Here is a 24,963-nt window from a genome sequence, read left to right on the forward strand (position 1 = left end):
CGATTCTTCCCAGTGTGTTCTGTGAGAGAAAAATTGTATGTGCCAACAGAGAACAACTGAATACGCAGCTTGAAGCAGTAGAAATTGTTGGCACCACACAGCCACCAGTAGAAGAAAATGCCGACCCCGTACGAATCACTGCATCAACAAAAAACATAAAACAGCCGATATTGTAAAAAAAACTCAATAATTGAGGGGTGGAATTTGGACTGGTTAGGGACAGAAATTAAGGCCTGCCAGCAGTGGGAAAGAAGTGTGGGATGTGTGGTATATTATGATTTAAAATAAAGCAAATATTAATGGTACAAATTGAGTGTTTATTTGCCAATATGCAATGTGAATGTATTATTTCATAGTTCAATCAAAATTCCCTAAAATCACATCAAGAGAGCAAAAATGCCCCCTTAAATTAATTTCTTACTCTTCTATACTCATATTGTGAGGCAAAAACTGACATGATTCATTTCATGGTGTCCCTGTTGGTGTCTGGGTGTGTTTGTCTAAGTGTTTTACTGATATAAAGTATCTGTGTATTTGGTATATTGTAAAACTAGCATCAGTGCCATATGTCAACCAACAGTTAATGTGATTAAAAATTCACACAAAGATGGCTTAACACTTCTCCTCTGGTGTTATAGTTAATGGAGGGGAATAAAAATGATCATTCAAGAGTGTTATTGTAACACTAGATGCAACAGGAGACTTGTAACATTCCTGAGTGGAATTACTATTAAATTAGTATCTCCTCTGTGGAGAATGTGGAGAGTGCTATGAGCCACATGCTGTAAATGATTTATATAGTTTATATATCAGGACGAATCATAGCTCACCTAAGCATAGAAGTATGATAACTATTCATTTTAATAGATTCTACAGTTTTGTGGACTGCACTTATTTTAAGAGGCACTAGCAGTTAACATGAATTCTGTGTTAGAGTTCAACAACTCCCACATGGCACATACTCACACACACACACGCACACACACACACACACACACACACACACACACACACACATATACAGTACATATATCCCCACTGAGCGCTGCTTGTTCAGTTAAGACAGTGCCCCTCCAAAGCTTGTGCACAGCTGTGCACCATATGTAACGGACAAAGCAAAGTCCAACCGTACACACTGTCTCAAGCTCTTAAGCTGAATATCCCTCAGCCCACTCTTAGATTGCAAGTATAGCCCCCCAACACCTCTCTCTCTCTCTCTCTCTCTCTCTCTCTCTCTCTCTCTCTCTCTCTCTCTCTCTTTGTCTCTCTCTCAGACCTATGGAGCAATATGTGCTGAATACTGTGTGTTCGGCAGATGTTTAGTGACACTCGTTTGTGTCTCTGTGTGTCTGCCTAAGTCAGTGTGTGTGTGTGCGTGTATGTGCGTATATATGTGTGTGTATGTGTTTTCAAGCCATCTGGACAGTTTAAATGTGAGTGTTGATATTAATCTGTTTAGCTGGATGCAATAGCCAGGCATTCGGATGGAAATCACTCTTTATCATCCTGGGGATCAAAGGCAAATGACTGCAACTGTGCCACATGTAGACGATGTGCGTTTATGTGTTTGTGTTTGTTTGTGTGTGTGTGTGTGTGTGTGTGTGTGCTTGCACTCACTTATCCGTGTGTGCATTTTGTGCATGTTTGTGCCTTACTCATACACATCCCTGGCTCCAGTATCCTACAAATCACAGGAACAGCTGGCCCACCGTAGGTCCAGCTCCACCACCCCCACCCCGCCTAACCCCCACCCCACCCACACCCTGCCCGCTGTGCACAAGCCAGAGGTTGGGAGGCGGAGGTGTGCGGATTACGGTGGGATTGCACGTTCCACTCCAACCCCGGTCCTCCACCCCACCCCACCCCACCCCACCCCACACACCCACCCCACCCCCACCCCCCTCAGGATGTGCTCAGGGTTAGGGTCAGCACATCACACCATCTGGACACATCTCTGACATATGGACAGCTGCTGGGAGCCCGCAGGTCAGGCAGTCAGAGAGCGAGAGAGAGAGTGAGAGAGTGAGAGAGAGAGAGAGAGAGAGAGAGAGAGAGAGAGGAAGCACCAGGAAAGAAAGAAGACAAGCAATTGGAAGAAGGTAGAAGAGGAAGGGGAGGGAAGGAAGGGGAAATGCCAGTTCATCCACTGGATAATGCAGGATGCTGGGGAAAAACAGGGGACAGTAGCACACTGTAGTGCACTGTTGGTCTTTCTGTCTGTTTGTGGGTTGTGCTGAGGACATCTACTGTAGTTCCTCCCCTACTCTCTCTCTCTCTCTATCTGCCTCTCTCTCTCTCTCGCTTCTCTGCATTACTCTCATCCCTCCCTCCCTCCCTCCCAGACAGCTGGCAGAGCTCGCCTGGCATCAGGGCTGTCCAGACTTCCGCCTCCCGCACAGAGGATTTATAGCCTCCCCTTGTCGCTTGGCATTCTGAAATACCCAGAAATAATTCATTTATAACACTGTCTGTGTGAGAGTCTGCCAGTGTGTGTGTGTGTGTGTGTATAGCGGGGAGAGACTACCTGTCAGGGGTCCTTCTCTTGCCATGTTCATTGATCTCCAGCATGATCTCGGAGGAGTCTAGGGGCGAGCTGGCGTTGGCGTCCAGGAGAAGCTGCTCGTGTTGGGCCAGATACTGGGCCGGGGTCTGCTTGGCCAACCTGGCACAGTGGAGCAACTCTCTCTGCAGCAGTGGCAGATTTGCCTGCAGTGGGAAGGAGGGGGAAGAGGGAGACAGTAAGAAAACTGTGTCGCCATCTGTAGATTTTTCTTCTGTATGTTATGTAAATGTAAATCACAGGACGTAGCTTCAGTGCTGGTTTACAGTGTGGATTAGGAATGAGATAAATTACGATAAACCGTAGATATAATATAGATTTATTGAAGCGATGCACTGTAGGGAGGAAGAGTGTTAAGTGGAAATGGACAAGAGGCGAGCTGGAGAGTCGTAGTGGGAGGACAGATAGGGTGAGAGTGAAATAATGCGAGATTAGGGCGAGAGAAAGAGAAAGAGAAAGAGAGAGAGAGAGAGAGTGATAGATGAAGAGACAGGATGAGATAAGACAGGTCCCTTGACACATTCCTCTGCCATGTGTCTCGCTCTCCAGGGCGTGCTGATGTGTATACTGTATGCGTGTGTATGTGTGTGTTTGTGTGTGTGTGGCAGTGCTGTCAAATAGCTCTCTCAGACCTGTCTGGTTGATAAAGCCCAGCCATTGCTGCCATGTCCCAGATGTGGAGACTCACCGCACGCCAGGAGGTCTGACACACACACACACCCATTCGCACACACACACACACACACACACACACATACCACAGCCCAGAACGCACTCAAACACATCCCAACGCTGTCCACACTCAACATCATGACTACTAATCTCTCATAATGAGCCAAAGCTACAAACTATGAGTAACTGGCAACTTGGTTACTTTCACTGTAAGTAATACTGAGTATATATGTCTAAATAGCATTTTAACTACCACAATATATACCTATAGGTTTCCAGCTCAGACCTCAAACCCTCTACCCACCCACCCACACACATACACACACACACACACCACCACCATATGACCCCTGTGTGCCCCTTCTGTTTGGAGGCCAAATAGGAAGGAGCGCATGGGACAGGAATGTATACCCAGGTCCTCACCAGGCCAGCAGAGACCCGGGACACACAGGGTCAAGCCATGCATACGCACATACACATACACAATCGAACACGCACACGCATGCACACGCATGCACACGAACACACAGTCAGAAACGCCTCTTAAAGACCACGTGCCAACGCGCCCTGTTGCCACATTACCCCATGTGTTCCATAGTCAACAGCTGGTGCGGTGACTTGTGGCCCACATCGCTGCTATGTGTATGCATGTGTGAGAGTGTGTGTGACCATGCTGTGTCTCTGGTGTATGACCATACAGGAAGAACAGTAGGAAGAGGATAGGGACAGAGGCATCGGCTTAGCTTCCCCAATCAACATCTGTTGATTGGGGAATTACACATGTGCCAATTTTGATGAGTCTGGAGCACTGGCCATATGGACAGGAGCAGTAAGCTCTGTGTTTGTCGATTGAAGGCTACCGGGACACTTGAGGTTTGATTTATCTTGTATCAAATCTGTACACAGGCCTTACCTTCAGGAAGGGAATGACGAAAGGCCTCAAGGGGAAGTTGGTGGCCTCTTGGAGTTTAGAGTGGAACTCCTCGATGGTGAGAGTGGAGTTCTGTGCAACACAAGACAACAATAATAAGTTGTAATAACAGAACAGATAATTAAAATGTCAGATTAAAGAAGTAATAAATGCATTAACAAATGGACAAATTAAATTGTATAACACACGGTGGTGTTGGTACAAGACAAATTTCTGATACAGAAAAGCTCATTCATTCATGGTTCTGAATTCTATCACATTGTAATTTTTTGCTCATTACACGTTCTGCTACAGTAATTAAATAAGTGTAAACAAATTAAGATTACTTAGATTTAGAATGCAAAATACTACACAGATACAAACTCGTTGTAGAGAGCTGCCAGTGTCACTACAAGGCTTAGATCAATACTGTATAATGGTCTGTATTATTATCCTCAGTTTCAATGGAGAGTATTAGTCTCACATGGTGTAAGTTAATTCAGAGGCTTTTCCATCCTGCCAAGAATAGAATTCTGGGTGAAATACTAAATATTTGAATAAACAATTTGATGAACAAGGAAAAATATAAAGATTCTCTGCAGAAAATATCAGCTATCGGCAGCTTCAATCCAAAAATATAATATCTGCCTTCAAAGACCCATATCAGTCAAACCTTAATCACTGCGAATGATTGCAATATTTCCATTCAGTATGCTATTACCAGTGATGACAACAAGGCATTACAAGGTAAGGGGACAGAGAACTGGTATGAATGCATGTTGTGTCATTAGAATAACTTATTAGAAGGACTCCAAATAGATAAAGTCAGTACTCACCACCAGCCCCAACACAAGGCTGCGCACTCTCTCTCCGATCTCGGGCGATATGTCGTTGCCAAACTGCTGCAGCGTGGTCAGGAAGCGCTTCAGCTTGCAGAGCTGCCGGGCCCCGCAGGCCGGGGGGAGCTGCTGGTTGGACAGTGAGGCCGTCGAGGACATGGCAGGCCCGTTACTGAAGCCGTTTGGAGTGGAGGGAGCGCCGTTCAGCGACGTAGGAGAGTGACTGCTCCCGTTCAGCACTGCAGACATACACAGAGAGGGAAGAGACAAGGTTAATCGGGTCTGTGCTGTCGACTATCTTTCGATCTTCAGACTGGTCATATTCGCTGGTGGGGTGGGGGCAAGGCGAGGACACGTGCACCCTGCAGGTAGAGGTGTGTGTGGTCACGATCGAGTGTGTGTGGAGCACACATTGGAATACGGTAAACACACGCAAATTTGACCCCACACATCCATGCCTACCCAATGCAGAAGATGACTTCACTGCTACAGTTTTTATGCCGGTTTGACTGAAGGCTGTGAGTGTTTAGGTGTGTGTGTGTGTGTGTGTGTGTGTGTGTGTGTGTGTGTGTGTGTGTGTGTGTGTGTGTGTGTGTTTGCAGTAACTTCAGCTGTCTCACAAGTGGGACCATTTGACTCCCCCTGCCCTCCCCATCTCCCCTCATCAGTCTCTTCCACCCCGCTCCTCACCCTCTGCCTCTCTCTCACTCACTAGGACACAACTATAAGAGGAACTTGTTAAAGAGGTGCCAAAAATAGGCCTGTGGCCTGTGTTACTTTTATTCCAATAGCAGGTGTGTTGCTAAATCTGGCCCTGCACATGTCCACCAGCTGAAAGTAGATTTGCAGCTTTAAGGTTCAGAATAGTCCAAGAGTGCACGCATTCATACACATATATATATAATCAGTCACATACACTCCTAAATGTGTGTACAAACAAACACGTAAATACACAGGAGTACACACACATACACTTTTGACCTTTCCCCTGTTTTCTTATTTTCATATCGGACCCAGATGATGACACAAGATGAGTCTAGACTACACTGTCACTATCAGTCTAAGATATGATTTATGTGTAAAAACACTCCCTTCTTTGGTTAATTATGTTCCAGTATTTTTGTGATATGCCAGCAAGCTCTACTTCCATCTGGCCCGTCTCTCTTCAGTCTCTCTTTTTTCTGGATTATATGCTTTTGCGTGCATTACTTCTTTGTTTGAATAACAGAATGTTACATGGCTTTCGCTCAGTTTGAAAGTATACAGTGGCCTTTGTATGAAATGCAGTCCTGTACCTATAACTAAATGTCTGTGTTTCATTATAACAGCATGTGGAGGAGCTTAACGTTGAGCATGGCATCCAAACTCCTATGATTTTATTACTGCTACAGCAACTGAATCTGGTCAAAATGTATCTACATGTAACAGCATATCCTGTACTCTTATTTGAATACATATACAGTATGCTTGTTCCAGAGTCTAGTTCCCGTAGTTTCTCTCGGGCATGCTTGTTGCTCTAATCTGTGGGTCGAGGGCCTGAACACATATGGACTAACCCATGTGATCTCGGCAGGCAGCACTTGTGTTCTGGTTTTGGAGAGAGAGAGAGAGAGAGAGAGGTGCGAGGAGGGAGCTACACTGGTGACCGCCCGCCACAACAGGTGAAACAACATGGCCTGTCATTGCTATATAGGGAAGAAAGTAGTCTACACACACTCCACAACGCCACCTTGGCTGATGTCCTCTCTACCACTGTCGCCCTACCAGCTGGTAAACAACACACACACACACACACACACACACACACACACACACACAATGCCACAGCCGCACTCACACATGCGCTCAAAGACACTTGTCCCACCAGCAAGGGCATTCTGCACACCCAAAGATACACACACAGATAGATGCCTGCAGAGACACACACCTGACACACAAGTGACTTCAACACTTGTTCACTGAAACATTGAAGAACCACATATTTGGAATCCCTCACTCCTCACTCAAGCATATAAGGTGTTCATGACAGTTGAGCCAAGAGGGACAAATGACTAAAAGGCATACCACTGTTATGCATGGCATTCGAGACAGTGCAGTAGAAATGAACAGTGCATTAATGGATTCAACTTGTTACAGACTTAAAGACTTACAGACTGGAATTTGGCATCTTTAGTGCCCAATTTCAATATAAAAGCATGCCTGTTCTATGGAGGAAGATGACTTGGACTCTAGCAGTCTTACACCAGCTGGCTGGTGTAACTCTGGTGTTGAGCTTCTCTGATGCTCACTGTGAAATGAAGAGGTAGAGCCAGTTCCAGTGCTAGGCTGCTGATACAGCGCTCCCACCAACTCACTGCTTTTCTCACACCCTGCCTGTTTTCCTGCCTGTTATCATGACACTACAGTGCATTTAAAGCGGAAGAAAACATATCGCAGCAATAAAGGTGGACAGTGGTGGGTGATGTACAGCTTTTCATTTAAGTCTGTGGTAAAGATGATTGAATATTAGAACATGACAAAAATAGAGAATGCGTATGTGTATATTTCACTGTATAAATGCGACTTACGATGCCCTGTAACTTAGAAAATAATGGAAAAATAAGAAAAATAAAATGAGAAAATTAAAAAGGGTCCTCACTTGATTTACTGGTGGTGGGGGTGAATGAAGCGTTGCGATTGGCTGCCTGGCTGACAGCCGGGGGTGGAGGAGGCATGGTGGGTGGGGTGGACCTGGGCTGGGTTTTCACATCCGCAGGTGAATCTGGCATTGTTCCAACCTTCTGCACTCTGCTACCTGGAAGACGGAGAGAAAGAGGAGAGAGAGAGAAAGAGTTATCAAGATAGTAAATGATAAAAATCATACAGCAGGTAAGAGATAGCACTGACGTTTTCACCCGGGGGACCATCGATTGTTTCCTTAAACCAAAACCTCCATAAAAATAACTGGATCGTTCCAAAGCAAATCAATGCGTGGAGTGGAAATGAATGCAAACTTGCATTGTGTCTCTCTTGCTGGAGATTCATGGACTTGGGAGACATACAGTAACACCTGCTCACCCGCTCAGCTGCTGCTGACTGAACCCCCCCCCCTCACCACCACCCCCCCTCCCCCCTTTCCCACCTCTTTCTCTCTCCTTCACACACATACACACACACACCATGCAGCTCTGACATCCCAATCAGTGGCCCCCCAACTCTAACCCCCACGCTCCACCCCGCCTGTCCCCTCTCGTCCCCCGGTTCAGACAGCCGGCTTGACAGTCAGTGACAAGTGCAGCTGGATCTGCTGCTGTCCATCACTGCGGACTGGCTCTCAGCAGAGCTCCGCCGCGCTACCGGAGGCTCCACTGTCCTCTGCCAGACACCCTGCCAGGACCAAACAAGGCAAGGCCAGGCGGCAGCGTGAAGGGAATGGACGGGACGGGAAGGGACAGGAGGAGAAAACACGACACGGAGCGGCTGTGCCACAGTCAGGAGCAAACACGAGGACGGTCGCCTCACTTGCACATACTGTATGTGCACCAGATCTGTCAGCCCACAATGCACACACATACATCTCACATGTACGTACATCCCCCACTCCCAAAAAACCCCACTGCCATGCACAAAATTGTCCATACACAACACAAAGCCATGGCATACACAGTATATACTTCAGCTGAGGTTCTATTATGTAGTGATGAATCTCTGCAGTCTGTCTGTCTGTCTGTCTGTTGTCTGTCTGTCTGTCTGTCTGTCTGCAGTGTAAACCTGAGCTGAGAAGTGTGATGACTTTTACGGCCACTGAGCAGATAGCTTTACAGTGTGTGTACATGTGTGTACATGGCAGAGAGTGCAACAAATGTGCACAATACAGTGAAGTACAATGAATGCAATATGCAAGACCATGTGCATATACTGGTGTAGAAATGCATACATTCATTCCTTTGTGTGTGTGTGTGTGTGTGTGTGTACAGATAGATCAATGTACAGATTTGTTTGTATGCATCTATGTTTATGTACATATCCAGGGTATGTGTGCATTCACAACCAGAGGAAAAAGACAAGGCCCTTTCCTGTGCTGTAGCAGAGCAGATGTATGCCACTCTGAAAGCCTGGCTTTCAGAGTTCCCTTATGCCACTCACCGACTCTCGATCAGCTGCCTCCCCCCCCCCCTCTCTCTCTCTCTCTCTCTCCTCACTCTCTGTCTGTCCACTCTGTCTCTCAGCTGTCTCTCTTTGTATCACAGTAGAGAAGGGGAAGCAGATTAGCTAGTGACCTGTTTTCTCTAACATGGAACCCCAGTGTGTAATGTTACGACCCTCCCCAAAACCCATCTCCAAAACGCTTATTCCACCAACCTCATACACACAGAGCCGAGGTCACTGCCCCGTGATGAGACTGGGCTCCAGGAGCTCCGGGAATGACACTGACAAGATGGTTGGTAGCCAGTGATAAGATAGCATAACCCCTTGTACTAATGCCACCACCCGCAAAGCCAAATATCCAAAGGCCTGCTCTGGCCATTATACACATATCAGTACACTGTGGAGCATACCGACAAAATCCCTTCTTAGAAATCTCTTCTGTAACTACAAAACAAATGTGTTGTAGTCACAAACTAACACGGCACTTTTTAAATCAATAATGCGCTTTTCATCTCACCCTTCATGCGCCCACCTTTTACAACCACAGCCAAGTATGAATCCAATGTTTTCCTCTACAAAACTCCTGGCTCAGTTGGCCTCAGTCCTTGGTGTTAGCCTATTTCTGAGAGCTCATGTAGAAGTGTTCAACAGCTGGTGTCTGTATTTAAAGAGTGCCGCTCTGGAGTCTGCTGTACGAGGGCCATTGACACAGTGATCCTCAAGAACATGAGGGGCACTCGCAGTCCGCCGCTTGCCCCATGCCAGACGCTCCAAACATAAACACACAACAAGGTTGTAGATAGAGGCAGGCAGGGCCAGCTGGTATAAATAGATCTAGCCATCCTCTTCCCAAAGAACCCCAACCACACACACCAGCTCTCCATGCTGCTAAAATGGTGGGCCGCTTCTTGTGTGGAGGCAGCCATATGCTTCACTAAATCCCTTCTTTGGTCAAATTTAACTGTTGTACGGCTCATAGCTGTATTGAAAATGCATGACATGACAAAATACAGTATATACAGCAGACATGCACATATTCTAACACACAGTAAAATAACCGATCATACAGGTAATGTCTGCCAATAGACAATTTAATCGATCTGTGCTCATGTTGTCAGGGTCTAGCTTTTCTATCTGTTCCGTCTTGCAGCATCAGCGATACTTGTATTCACAGGAGATGGAGCTAGTTCTGGTCTATAATTGTCTATCTTGGCAGTTATAAGGAGACTGACATAAAAACACAACGCTTTCACTACAGTCCTTTCTCTGTTTCATTAATTAAGACTCTCTATAACAGCAATACAGCTGTTTTTACTGCTGCTTGGAGAGGAGAGGAGAGGAGAGGAGAGGAGAGGAGAGGAGAGGAAAGGAGAGGAGAGAAGAGGAGAGGAGAGGAGACCGCCCTGTCTGTCTGCACCCACCGTGGGATTATAGACAGCTGTTTAATCTGACCAGCTACAGGACAGGGCACACACATACCCACACACACACACACACACACACACACACACACACACCAAGCTCTGGATTTCACTTTTAATACATTAGGAAGTCTGCTAGGTCTGCAACCCCATCTGTGGCCATCTGTGCTCCCATTGTGCTTTGTGCTGAAGGACGAAACACTCATGCAAAGAGAGAGAGAGAGAGGGAGAGAGACAAGGAGAGCGAGAGAAAGAGAGAGAGAGGCCAGCAGTCCCGTGGCTAAGGTCCAGGTCTGGTTCAGGTCCATGCTCCTGTCTGCTAACTGCTCTATTTCCCCCACAGGTCTTTATCTGCCTCTCTGAGAGGAGCCACTCTGTGATCAATACAGCTGCTACAATAGATCTGTTGCAGGATACAGATACATTGCTGTCTGCCCCACTCGCTCACTATTGAAAATTATGCTGACTACTGAATACAGTACAATAATATACAGCAATTACCTACTCGTCTGCCACTGTCTACGTCTCTCTGTCTCTCTGTCTCTGACTCTCTGAACAGCTGTACGTCTGCGTGTTTGACGTAATGAGGGCTAAGAGATTGCTCACCAAAGAAACAATCTGCAGTCTGAGTTCTAAAAATGCTCTCTGTCTTCCAGTCTCCCTTTGTGCCATGATGAAACAAGATGAAAAACAATTCACTCCAAGCAACTCTGCCAGACACACACACATACACAACCACACAATCGTGTACAAATGCACATACACACACACACACACACTACAGTTGTTTGTGATATTATCTAAAACTATTTTGAGGTCTCGTTATAGATTTAAAGACATATGCCTTCATTAAAGAAAATGTGAAGACAAAAGACACACACACACACATAAAGACAAGCCATTAGAAGACCATTCGGATGCTGGTAGCGCATGTTTGGTCTCATTTCACATTGGCGTGTGACCGTGTGTTGACTGTACGCATGTCTGTGTGTGTGACTGAGTCTGTTCGTGCTCCCACTGGCCACGGAAATACAGCTGCGTCTTATTAGCGTTAGCTAACCAACGCAGAAAAGTCCCCTTAAATCCCCCCTGTCTCTTCAATCTCTCACACTCCATAGGGACTCTTGTCGGTGACCACATAGCCCTAAAACTCTCCCTGTGTCTCTCGCTCCTTACATCCCTCCTTCCCTCCCTCCCTCCCTCCCTCCCACTGTAATTCCCCCAGTCTCCAGGAATGCTGTTGTTTTTAATTTCTCCCAGCTGCTCTGGCTGGCTGCCCGGCCGCCTGCCTTCCCACATCTGTTCCCTATCAGGCCGCTGAGGAGTCCACACAAACAGAGCCTGAGCCCCTGGCCCCACGCTCCCAGCACCCCCCCCCCTCTTCCCCCCTCAGGCCCACACATCAAAACATGGGGATTGTAGCACTGTGCCCTGCACCTAAGACTCAGATACAGCACCTAGGGACTAATACAGTACAACATACCCCTCCACTTTTATGCCTGCAGCCCAAAACGCCATCCAATAGACAGAGACCACTGGCACTCACCAGCACAGAACCAATACCAAATCTTCATATTGTATCGTATGTGCTTTTTGTCTATGTGCCTATTAAAGTCTGATATTTTGGTATATACTATGTTACTGTGAAGTCTAAACTATGTCACAGGTATGATGTGAGTGTGGATGTGATAAGCAGTGTGTGTGTGTGTGTGTGTGTGTGTGTGTGAGTGTGTGCATGTTAGTGTGTGTTTGTGTGTCAGACAGCACGCAGTCTGCCTCTGTAGAGAGATCCCAGACTCCACTTCATCTTGAGCTGATTTAGAGTTCAGAGGCTTTAAACCCCTCACTAATGACAGGGTGGGAGACAGGCCTGCACAGTGCACTCACACACACACATGTACACACAAACTTGCTGAATGCATGTGCTCACACTGTGGACACAAACACATATTTTCCCCTATGTTACTTGAGAATCTCTGTGATACTACACATGCAGCGCCGGCTGAACAAACATGTGGAACCAAAAAAACAAACACGCAGGGGGGGATAATACACATCTCCTTAATAAACACTGACAAAAGCCATCCTATGTCTTTGATCAGATTACCGTCGGCAACTCACTGACAATTCGCCATTTTTTTTCCCCCAAGTCAAAAGCCTCAACATCTACTTTAAAATGAGCAAACTGGCAGGAAAAAACAGGGATAACTGGAGGGCAGGCAGGGAGCGAGGATGGATTAAAGACAATTCAGCCAGGGCCAGAGGTGCTAAGGGGAGAGGAGTTGTATTTCTGTGTCTCTCTGAGCTGCAGGGATCCTGTCACACAGTGCTGATATCTGTGAAAGCTGTTATTGATGTAATTGTATTGAAGTTCTAGCGACCATCTGTTCTCCTTGGGGAGGGCCTGGCTCCTCTCGTCGGCAGTGAAGTGGTTATGTGTAGCATATCACCGCTGCCGACGTGCTCGCAGAGAAAAAACTTCCTTTTCAGATTTTCCCAACGGCTGCTAATAAAATCCAGATGCTAGACTGGAGCTGATTCCGCCTCCCTCCCTCATCCCTCCCTCCTCCTCCTCTCCACCCTCGCTCTCCCATCTTTCGTCCCCCTACATCTACCGTCCTCGCTCCATCCTACAACTTCCCCTCTCTCCTCCCCTGTCCTCCTACATTACTAATCATTTACTCTGCTCCCCTCCATTTACCTCTCCTCCTCCCTTCGCTCTCCCCATCATTTCTCCCTTACCCCCCCCCCTTCTCTCTCTCTCCCCCTCCCTTCCATCTATCCTCGCCTCCTTCTCTCTCTCCAGCCGCTAACCCAGAGCCATTCCTAAATAAAGGAAACTATTTGTGACATTCAGCCGAGGCGGGCTGTGCCAAGAACAACTCCCCGGCTAGCCAGACACATCTGGAGTGTGTTAGGGCTGCACTGGGCACTGGTACCAACACTGGCCATCCCACCACATGCACACACACACACACACACACGCACGCACACTGGTCACACACTGGACACATTCTCACAATGACTAGCTTGTTGTTTTCATCTGTCAACAACCCAATTTGAATGAAAAAATACTGTTTCTGTGCTACACCCGTGCGCCACAAAAATATATATATATAAACTGCACAAACTTTCAGAAGCAGAATGAAAACTGTACTTCTTGTTGCTCTATCCTAGTCAGACAGCCTAGCAGCTGTAAGCACTAATTCTCAGTTGGACTTGTTACTGTGTTGTTTATACTCCCGCAGCTATAAAGCAATATGCAATATATGTGTACAATTGTGCCAGAGAACGTGTACATGCAAGTGTATGAGTGTCGGTGCATGCATGTGAACTACAGTAGAGTGCATGCATGTATATTCTGTATTTGTATGTGTGTTTGTGTGTGTGTGTGTGTGGCTCCAGGGTCTCTGTGTGAGAGGAGTTGAACACCTGAACATCAATAACTGTCATGCGGGCCACCTGGGACCCCACAGCCAGCTTGCACCATGGGCACACAGCCATCACCAGCACAGCTGCCACAGAGAGAGAGAGGGAGAGAGAAAGAGAGAGAGAGAGGGAGAGAGAGAGAGAGAGAGAGAGAGAGAGAGAGAGAGAGAGAGAGGCGGGAGCAGAAGGATGGGGAGGAAGTAGGAGACAAGAAAGAGAGACGCAGTGCTGTACGAGGAAGCGGCTGTGCAAGCGTGTCAAGCAAAGGGTGAGTGAGACAGAAAGGCAGAGAGAAATGAAGGGAGAAAGGGATTTAGCTTCTGCTCTGCATGATAGCTATCCTTTGTTCCCTCTCATCTCCATCTCCCTTTTCCTCTTACTGTCAGCCATGTGCCTATTTTTGCCAGCTGAGAGCTCAGCCTCAGGCTGCTACGTCTCAACATCAGATCAGAGTCACTTTCATCTTACCCTTTCCAGACAAGAGTCAAGCTCAGTTAAAGGGCTCTATCAGACATGACATAATTCATCTTATTATGCAGTGTACGATATATATATGGTATAAATGAAAAGCATAAACAAATCACTTTGGATCGACTGGAATTACTCCCTTTCGTTCCCTCAGTCGTTTAGCATCAACTGCTTTAATCAATAACCACGCCGCCCCTCTAAACACCTATAATATTGAAATAGCAATAAAAGGAAAAAAAAGCTGTGGCAAAATTGCCCCCCCTCGGTCGGAGGGTGTTCACAATGAGTGCACTTACATAAATAAGCTCCCCGATCCGAACACCTGCAGCCTCACCCAGCACCAATTAGCTCATCAGGCTTTTAATTACTCTGTTAATTGCATACAGGCAGCATGAAGGGCAGCCTGGGAATAGGGCAAGGGGGGGCCTCCTGAGGACCCAGCCTGACAAACCTGACAAACAAAGAGGAGGTTTTCTACCAACAGCAGCCACAACACGGCGGCTCAGGAGGCTGGGAGGAGAAGCGAGACAGAAGACAGCAGCTCCGGCTGCCTCATCAGCAGCGCTGGAGCACCGAGTGACATCACATCCTGTTCGGGTCTGCTGGGCACGGGACTCAGACTGCGAACCGAGTGATGAGAGAGACTGGGAAAGAGGAGATTTAGACGAGGGAAAAAAACCCCAAAAAAAAGCTGGGGAGAGAAAGGAGCGGGGCCATGTAAAGAGAGTTATGCGTACATCTGCGAGCCGCGCACTGCATCTGGATTAGTTCATATTGGTCACGGGAGTGGGGGGGGGGGGGGGGGGGGGGGCTGGAGGGGCGGGTGAGAGGAGCAAGCGTGGGAATGTCCCTCTCTTAACTTTGGGGTATGTGGTGCTTACTGTATTGGTGGGAGAGTTAGGCTGGAGTCTCCACACAGTGACCTGGTTGTCAGAGAGCTCTGCAATAACACAAACATCCTCTTAACTGAGTGCAATGCAGAAACACACACACACACACACACACACACACACACACACACACACACACAAAGCCAGAAGGCAGTTGACATGAGAAAGGCAACAAAGGCATGAGAAATTCTGTATTTGTTTTCCTACGCCTTCGTGGCTTAATTTGGCTGTCATATAGTGTTTATTCTTCATCCTCAGTAAATGCCTATCGATCTACCAATCTATCAGTCCGTCTGCCTGTCTGTCTCTCCCTTCCTCCCTTATCTAGCAGATGCCCTCCCTCCATTTCTTCCAGGAGCAGTGTTTGAGGAGGTGTATCCAGGAAACAGTGGCCGGCGTTCACTTCCTGTGTGACAGGTGTGCGATGGAGGCCTGACAGCTGCTGTCCTGCTCTCTCTCTCTCTCTCTCTCCCTCTCTCTCTCTCTCTCTCTTTCCTTTTCTCCCTCTTTCCAGCCAGCTGCAGCAGAGAGCAGCTCTGTTTGTTCTTACGTCACCACTGCTGCCTGCTGATTTATGGAGCACAAAAGACTTAGATTTGACCCTCTCAACATTCACACACATATACACACACACACACACACACACACACACACACACACACACACACACCACGACAACTGCAGCATCTCCCTCCTTCCTCCTCATAAACCCCGACTCTAAGCGTGCATGTCTGCTAAATGAAATGTGTGAATTGTGACTGCCTATTTTTCTCTCCGTGTCTCTCACTCTTATGCTTTGTGCGGCGTTAAAAACCTGACACTGAGCTGTCACTTACAGCCAAGATAGGAAAACAAACAGCAGATTAGTCATTCTCCTGCTTGATGTCATGTATTTCATTTCATTCGGTGTTAAACGTCTGCTCTGTCACTGTGGAGCTGTCAGTGCTGACAACCCCGTCTGTAGCCTGAACTGCTCCCCAGCCTGCCAGCGCTCTCATACCTCTTCATTTGGCCCGCAGGCACAGCGACAATAGCTCCTGACATTAGCCAGGCATGGTTAGGGTGTTCCGTATTATCCTGCGGTTCCCCATAGGTTTCTCACACACATGCACACGCACACACGCAAATAGACACATGCACACAAACTATTGGGATAGAGAATGTGGCAGGGGGGTGTATGATCATGTGACAGGTTAGACAGAAGCTTTGACAGTTTCTCCATTTAGCCTGCAGCCAGCTCATGCTGGAAGCTGCTGAAATAAATACCAGCTACTCCTGTGGGACTCGAGCCGACTACAGGACGCCGCCGCCAAAACAGAGAGAACGGGCTGAAAAAAGGAGAGTGAGTGCGGTACCAATAACATGCTGATTATGTGAGCTAATTGGGTAATTAAGATGACCCGCTGTCATGTCATGGTCAAAGTCAATGTAAGTTGACGGCAAGCAGAGATGACTGTGGAGGAATTGTTCTCCTGCGTATTATTTTTTGGTGTCGCACTTTGAGCCGTAACTACCAAATCTGATGCTTTGCAGGTTTCCTCTGTGTAATCCTTTATTGCACTGGCATAATTTGTCATGGAAATGTTTTTGAGAAATTCTGTTATTATGTCAATGTAATAAAGGCCACTTCAAGTGGAAAGAAGGTGGGAAGACAACTGACCTGATGTTGCAAGGTACATTCTCATTCTTAGTCCAAAGACTCTAAACTGCATTTAGGTAAGGAAATTCTTACCACTTCTTATCTGTCCCCTCCTCACCATCACACCACCACACCCAGATCATTTATGTCTATTCATCCTTCTGTCTTCCTATCTATCCACCATCTTTCAATTTTTCCTAGATAGATCATATGTTGCTGCATAAAAGAGATCTTAGAGAGTGTTCTTGAGCAAAGTTTCTGAGCAGAATGTTTTGTTTTTGTTTTTCTGAAATGTGATTTTATAGTTTCAGAGACTAAATAATGATCAAAATTCCCTGTGAAAAACAAATGCTGTTGTGAATAGTTCATTAAAACATAGTATGCAAGCCATAGAGGTACTATTCTAAGTCTACCATCATCATGGCTTTGACATACGTAAAAAATTATCAGGAGGTCCTGGGTTCAAGTCCAAACCAGAACATCCAAAAAGCTTGGATTGCACAATGTCAGTGTCAGTATTTCAAAAGTGGCCCTGTAAAATAGAATTGAAAAAATGGAAATCTATTTGTATTCATGTGTGTTTCAATGTCAAAGAGCTGTAGGTAAAGCCCTGCATGCAAGACCTCTCTTTAAAGGACAAGCTAAAGAACCCGTAATGGTGAAAGCACATAGCTAATGGGACGTTCTCTTTCTCAGGTGATCCTTGAAAGATCGAGGAGCTTCTAGTCAAAACCATCAAACAAAGCGCCCCACCCCCTCCCGCTGAGGGTGCTGGTGACTTTAAAGGCCAGGCCAGACGATAACGCCCTCATCAAAGCTACCACAGCACTCTGACATGACATCAGTGAAATCTCTAACCTTCTTCTCTCTGCACTTCAAATGCCTCTGGGCGACTAAAACGTCCATCTCCTAGTGAAGTTAGTACTTTAAATGGGCAACACCTTTATCTGAGGGGGTATTGTGTGCGTGTGTGTGTGTGTGTGTGTGTGTGTGGAGAGAGAGAGAGAGAGAGAGAGAGAGAGAGAGAGAGGAAGGAAGGCTGGAGCAGAGATTAAGGTCTGTAGAACTAACTGGTAACACAACGGCACTCAGTGGCTCAGCCTCCCATTTGAAGAGAGACGGAACCATCTGTGTGGCACTGGATCTGTTTCCAGGAGATAACGCCTTTTTTTAATTTCACAAATACTGTACACAGAGACAGACAGAGAGAGAACAAGAGAGACAGAAAGAGAGAGAGAGAGAGAGACGTGCCTATCCTCTCGCATACAGCTTGCCTTCCTTCCCAATCCCTGCCTGCACGTTGCACCCTAGCAGCACCTCCCCAGACGCCCGGAGAGGATTGCTTTTGAGTGGAGGCCTTAATAACTCCAGTCTGTGTTCCTTTTTTGCGTCTGTTTTCTCCCCGCCTGTGATAAAGGCCTCGCTGAGGGTGCAGGAGGAAAGGGAGGGACTCGTTCTATCAGGTAGCGGCGGCGATATGGACTTCCCATTCGCCCCGTCCGTTGGGCTTGATTAAAACAGCGCTCGGTGCTACTGTAGATTAGCCCAGCTGTTTCCTGTGTCTGTCTCTGATCTGAACACACTTCCTACTGGGAGGTCCCACCAAGTCGAAGAGGGTGGGAGGTGAGGAGGTGGAGCAGGGGAGAAAAAGGACGAGGAAGAGACGGCAGGTCAACGTAAGGTCGGAGGTCAAGTGAGGAAGTAAAAGGTGAGGAGGGAGAGCATGTCGGTGTTATCGCTGGAAAGGTTGACTGAAAAAGGAAAAATAGGCGAAAGACAGGGAAGGGAGGAGGAGGAAGAGCTTTTATTTTAACAACGTTAGTCACAGTGTCTGGAGTGTTTGGCTGTAGCTGTCACCAATTCAGCGACACACATAATGTAATCATAGATATGGTGACATTTGTTTGCAGTTGCATTTATGATTACCCTTTTCTGTGCATTTGAAATGAGAATCTCTTTTGAATTGAATAACTGAGGTGCCATTTCAGTGCTATATATGTTGAAGTAATTCTAGTAAAATAAAGAGTCAATTCGACAAATAATTTCCAGAAATGCTCAGGCACAAATGGTCAATTTTCACACTTGATTGTCACGGATAGGGTAATTGAAGTGTAGCAACTGTCGGCATGGAAATCTGGAGAAAAGACAACTGATATTTCCACTGGATGCAAAACAGTCTTACAAGAATCTAACCATGATTAAATGGTGTGAATGTGTGTGTCTGGCGTGTCTGTGTGGATATGTGCGCATGTAGGAAAGAGAGTGGGGAGGAGAGCGAGAAAGAAAGAGGCAGAGATGGAGAGAGTGAGATAGAGAGAGTGATGTTTCACACACGCATTTGGGGTTTTACTTGGCCTCCACCCTCCGCTCTGCTCCCACGCTGTGGCGTCAGCAGGCCAGTCACCCAGCCAGCGAGCCAGCCAGCGAGTGTGTTTCTCATTCCATCAGATGTTGGGAAGCTGGTCGTTTTCTCCCGTTCTAGTCTCTGACATTCTCCTTCTCCCCGGAGAGGCCGGGCAGCCGTGTCACAGTAATGTCAAACACATGTGGAACAGACCGGGGCAGCGCAGACCAACACAGAGGACAGAGGAGGAGGCGAGGAGCCGCCAGAGCCGCACTGGTCTTTCCCACTGTTTATTAGGACAAACAGCAGTGAAACCATAGAGATTTAGCACTGGCCCAGTCACCCCGTCACTCATTAAGTCACTCGCTCGCCCCCGCATTTACACACCCATACACGCACATTTACACACTGCACACATTATACTGTAAGTGTGCTGTAAGTGCAAACATCCAATACCGCATAAGATTGACGCCAGTGAACCCTCAACCTGAAGCTACCAGAGAACACACTGTTTCAGTCAAGGGCTAGCATAAAGTCATACAACCCTCTCTCACCCTCTACAGTACTTCACTGTCTCCTCTTTAAACACTATCCCAGTCTAGTGGTCTGCCATCTCTGTCTCTTTCATGAACCCACACACACACACACATACACACGCACAGTAGCGGAGACAGCAGCACTCCTATTACCTAAGATTATGGTTTCCTCGGCTGCTGCAGTTTTCATTCTAGCCGTTCGCTCACTGCAACATGAACCAAAGAGAGAGTGGTACTTTCCCTCTTATTTTGCAGCTGTCTTTATCTATTGGAGGCTAATGTCCTCACCCTGGAGGCAAAGCTCTCTTTGGCTGCCTATGATCAGCTAATCTGAGAGGATAGTGCCCTGTTACTGTGTGACAAATAAATAAAAAAACAGTTGGGGACACGCACACAACAACAAACAGGGTGGACACACATTCGCACACGCAAACACACACAAATGTGAACACATACAGTACATGCACACACACAAAGCACCTTGCCTGGCTTTGTTTGGTGCACTGTTTGTGTAATAGTACAATGGTATTAGTGGGGAATTAGGAATTAGGTTGACTGGTTAATCTGGTGTATGCATAGAGTTCAGTTTAGGACGGCAGGACAGTGGGGATTTTAGATGTAAGTCACACACACACACACACACACACACATAAATAGGCTAAGCACGTACTGTACAACTGTGTCACTGCAAGTATCACTTAAAAACACACATGTAAAATTCTATGCTGTACAGATTTTTCACAAGAATCCTGTCACCAATTGGACGTGACGCTCTGTATTGTTTTGTCTTCTTATAGAGTAAGGGATGTCTCATAGACACACACACACACACACTCAGGGCTGATGTCTTTGGCTTGTGTCAACCACTTGGCTTGCCTTGTTTGTGACGGCCCAGGTGCCTGTGTTGTGTTGACCACCTGACCGGCTCGCTGTGCGCTCGCGGCTCCCGCCCACCCAAGGCCATCTGCTCCGCTCATTAATTAGGAGACAGGCAGTTTCACCTGCACTGCCCGCACTTAGATCACAATAATTACCACACACACCAAGCCCACACACACACACACACGTACACTGAACACACTCACATAAGCTACCTGACTCCTGCAGCAGCATGGGAAGAGAGTACGGGAAGAGTTCTGTCACCTCTACCAGACATAGACTGGGTTAAGCTGAGACGACAACAGACATCGATAGCTTCACCCTCTCCACTGTGGCTAAATGGGACAGTGCCAGTCTCCAAGTTGCTGCCTGAACGCTGTCGAACATCTGATAGATGGCTCACTGATCCAGTATCCACTTAGCGTTGGTATGTGCTGGGGTACAAACAATATTACACCTAAGGTACCTTGATGTGAAAGCATTAGTCATGGCACGCCTAAAATAACAGCAATGAATCACAGACTCGTAAACAAACAAAAACCCACCATGAAGCAGAGAAGTAAAGTAGGCTTTTATCTGCCTCTCGATAGAGAAGAGGTAGGGGGAGACACCGTTCTTATGTCTCTCCGCTGGCCTGTGGCTTTGGCATGCACCATCTATCTCTTTAAAAGAAGACAGGTTCTCTCTGTCTCTCTCTTTTTAAGTCCTGTGGTATTTTTTTTTTTTTTTTTTCCATCTGCACATAAAACGGAAGACATATCCCATCCGTGCGCCTGTGGTAGATAGGAATTGAATAAACACTCGGCAGGCTGGGGTCATAATGAATGGCCTGCCTTTAAGAGAGCTACTTAATGATGAAGTGGGGACATCTGCCTTAGCAGGCGGCCAGCCGGGCCGGGCTGAGCAGCGGGGCAGTCAGCGTGGGAGGGAGAGAGGCAGAGATGCTGTAGCTGGTGGTGATGGAGGTATAATGTGTGGTGAGGCTGGGTGTCTGCAGTGCGGTTTCACCTCTGCAACCTCCCATCCATTGTTCAAGACTATTATCAGCTGTTCAATTATTCAGATGATCTTTACCAGGGCCAATTATACAGGGCATGTCCTGTAGAGAAAATGGCCTCAGTGTTTTACTGTTGCACTCACAGGCGAAGAGTGGACTGCTGAGGCGGTTCAAGTGCGGGGGAAGAAGTATTGGCTTGACTTGTTGGTTCACAGCGGAGTGTGTTTCCAGTCACAAGGTTAGGCCCTACGTTTGTTCACAATTATCCATTATGATTTCAGTGGCTTTTAACTCACTTTTCAGTTTTGTTTAGTTTGAAGTCATTCAGTTGCAGCGCTATTTCCATTATACACATTCTCTAACTCTTTTCTCTTTAGTGTCTCCATCAGAACGGTTTCACTAAGTAGGTGCAGTTATTGAATACAAACACTCCTGTCCACTTATGATGCAAGTTTCTTTATTTTTTGGCCAATTCGTGAATTAGATATGCAAAATAATGCAGAGGCAAGCCACTTGTACTTCTGAGAAAAGAGAGCAGGGCAGGTCCGGGGCTGGAGAGAGGACACTCAGCTGTGCACCACCACAGAAAAGGTGGAGAAAGCAGCATAGAAAAAGGGACAATTAGGTCTATTCTGTGGCACCATACAGTTCAGTCCAGGGTAAACGTCTTTCTTTATCCCTCCGCCTCCATCACCTTCATCCACTCCAGGTGGACGCCAGGTTCATGTAGACCAAAGATTTTGTGTCAACACTTTGTCTCAGCATCACTTTGATGTGCAGTGCTGACTGTTGGGGAAAACAACTCATAGCCCACGAACATAGGTGGGCTCTCTCTCTCTCTCTCTATCTCTCTCTCTCTCTCTGTCTCTATCTCTCTCTCTCCCTGTCTTTCTCTCTGTCTCTCTCTTTCTCTCCCTCTTACTTCAATACAGAAAAATAACAATCAAATAAGAGCAGGTATATTAAGCGTATTATTATAATTATTGGTATTGTTGTTGCTATTGTTATTATTAATATTATCACTACTATTATTGCTATTGTTAAGTGTATTATTAATAATATTATTATTGTTATTGTTATTGTATGACAGCAGATTAAGCTAATTAGGGGTTTACAATGTCATTCTTCATTCATTACTGCTGCCCATTCCCCTCTCTCCCAGTCTCTCCCTATCTCTCTATCTCACTCATCAACAGAGTTAAATAAAAATAAAGCATGTATATGCCGTGGTAATGACAGATATTACAAGTATAGGCTAATATCTAGTACAGCCTGCATGTCTGTCTATCGGCAATAACATGTCTATCATAGGCAATAACTAAGCAATGAGGAATACTTCATTTGCACGATATTTTAAATATATATCAATATTCCTACATTGAGATAAATAAAAGGCATACAGTTGGCCCTAAGACGATCCAACTGAGTCGGTGCTGGATATGTCAAATGATGAAGGTGGAGTCATTGACAAAGTACTAAAAATAGTTTTTAAGAATATAGTCTACAACAAGCAAGTAAATGAAGAGGAGGCTAGCTCGTGAAAGCCTTCACCCTAACATTAACCTTTCGTTCAGAGCTGTAAACATCATGTTGACTAGAATCTGAGAGCTTCAACTTGAGATATTTAATCAAAGAATAAGCTTTTGTCGTCTATAAGAAATGCATTTTATGATAAGAAATGTGCGGACTAATTCCAAATCCATCCTATATTGTGTATTTGTTGTATTTAAACTACCATTATCATCAATAACAAATAAAATGTAATATGCCCACGGTCTGTTTCAATACACTCGAGTCATTATCAGGTAAAATGATCACTAACAGTTCATCAAAGAATACTGCCACGAGAAATAAAGTGTACTTACTTGGTGAAGGTCGAGGTCAAGCTGAGGTAATTGTAGCGGTGATAATCCACACCAAATAGTTTCTAAAACAGGATTTATAACACCCCAATCCTCATTATTTGGGGGGGAAAAAAGGATAAAGCCTTGGGAATTAGTGCGGAAAACTACTCAAGGTGTTATTCCTTTTCTTTGTTTTTGAAATATTTTATCGGAAGAGAGGAAAGAGAGGCAGAAGCCACACATCTACAGTCAAACACAAAAGAAAATGTTTAAGTTTCCTTTGGGAATTCAAAAGGGGATCTTGACTTTCCAGGTTCAATAAATTATGAGGTATTTCTCTTCTCAGTTGTATCGAAAAAAGAAGAAAAAAAAATCAAAGCCAGAGCTCTTGGATCCTTAAGCACATTGATGTCTTTGGTTTAGTCTGTATGATGAAAAAGCAAACAGCTTATAGGCTATCTTGACGTTGATGTGAAAAATCACAACTTGTCCCAGTCATCCAAATCCGCTCTCTTACTCATTTTAACCATCCCAGAAAGACAAAAAACAACCAAAGTTGGCGTTTCAGCTGTAACAACGTCCTATCTGACCCTTTTTATAGCACACACAACTATCACAGGTTACTATTCTCTTATTGTAAGTCCACAAATCCCCGCGTCTCCCACGTAAAAACGCGAATTAAGATGCGGATCCTCTTGTCTGCACGGCGCGTCTATTATTCCTCCTGTGCCAACTTTAAAACCATTTCTTTCGCTCACAACCACAGTCTGCGATGTCAGGAACAAGTCCTTGTACATCCGATGAGATAAATTCGCCTCCCTTTTGTTTTCAAAATGCAGAAATGCTCGGACTTGGTCTACAGCCTGTGTGGATAGGCTACTACAGTACTACCACGTTTCTCTATCCAGTCCCCCTCCGACGCGCCGATCCTCCAGCGACTGGCTTCAGATGGTGTTGTTGAACTCACTTCCCCAAAAAACAACCGACCATATTTCAAGGTTAGGTTTTCCCTCAGTTCATAATTTGGGTTTCAGTCTTATTTTCTCTTAATTGATCTCGAGCTGGCGGGTCCACTGCGCAGTAACCGCGGTTCTCTCCTCCTCCTCTCTCTCTCTCTTTCTCTCTCTCTATCTCTCTATCCTCTCTGTAGCCTTCTGTCTGCGTTTAAAACACCATCTGGAGCTCCTAACCTCTCTCTCTCTCTCTCTCTCTCTCTCTCTCTCTCTCTCTCTCTCTCTCTCTCTCGGGTACCATCAGAAGCAAGAGCTGACAGCTATACTATAGGAATCCTATAATAATTTTAAGAAGGATACTGTACTTATATCACAACAAAACTATAAGTCTCTATAGGAATATTATAGGAATATTATAGTGATACCATAGGAGATCAAAAAATATAAAGTACGA

The 24,963-nt window shown here is 46.0% G+C and overlaps 2 protein-coding genes across 2 annotated transcripts in view; both read right to left on the reverse strand.

The window, feature by feature from the left end:
• The window catches only part of spg7 (SPG7 matrix AAA peptidase subunit, paraplegin), a 240,869-nt gene that overhangs the window by 68,372 nt on the left and 147,534 nt on the right, over window positions 1-24,963 (reverse strand). The gene's annotated exons all lie outside the window — the stretch shown is intronic.
• The window catches only part of cbfa2t3 (CBFA2/RUNX1 partner transcriptional co-repressor 3), a 42,533-nt gene that overhangs the window by 9,489 nt on the left and 8,081 nt on the right, over window positions 1-24,963 (reverse strand). The window contains exons 2-5 of the mRNA XM_071919537.2: window positions 7,620-7,775; window positions 4,979-5,220; window positions 4,146-4,235; window positions 2,525-2,706 (exon numbers count right to left, since the gene is read on the reverse strand). Of these exons, the coding sequence (XP_071775638.1) occupies window positions 2,525-2,706; window positions 4,146-4,235; window positions 4,979-5,220; window positions 7,620-7,775 (670 nt within the window). The remainder of the gene's footprint in view (window positions 1-2,524; window positions 2,707-4,145; window positions 4,236-4,978; window positions 5,221-7,619; window positions 7,776-24,963) is intronic.

The sequence above is a fragment of the Centroberyx gerrardi genome, chromosome 1, assembly GCF_048128805.1.
Source record: "Centroberyx gerrardi isolate f3 chromosome 1, fCenGer3.hap1.cur.20231027, whole genome shotgun sequence".
Classification (NCBI taxonomy): domain Eukaryota; kingdom Metazoa; phylum Chordata; class Actinopteri; order Beryciformes; family Berycidae; genus Centroberyx; species Centroberyx gerrardi.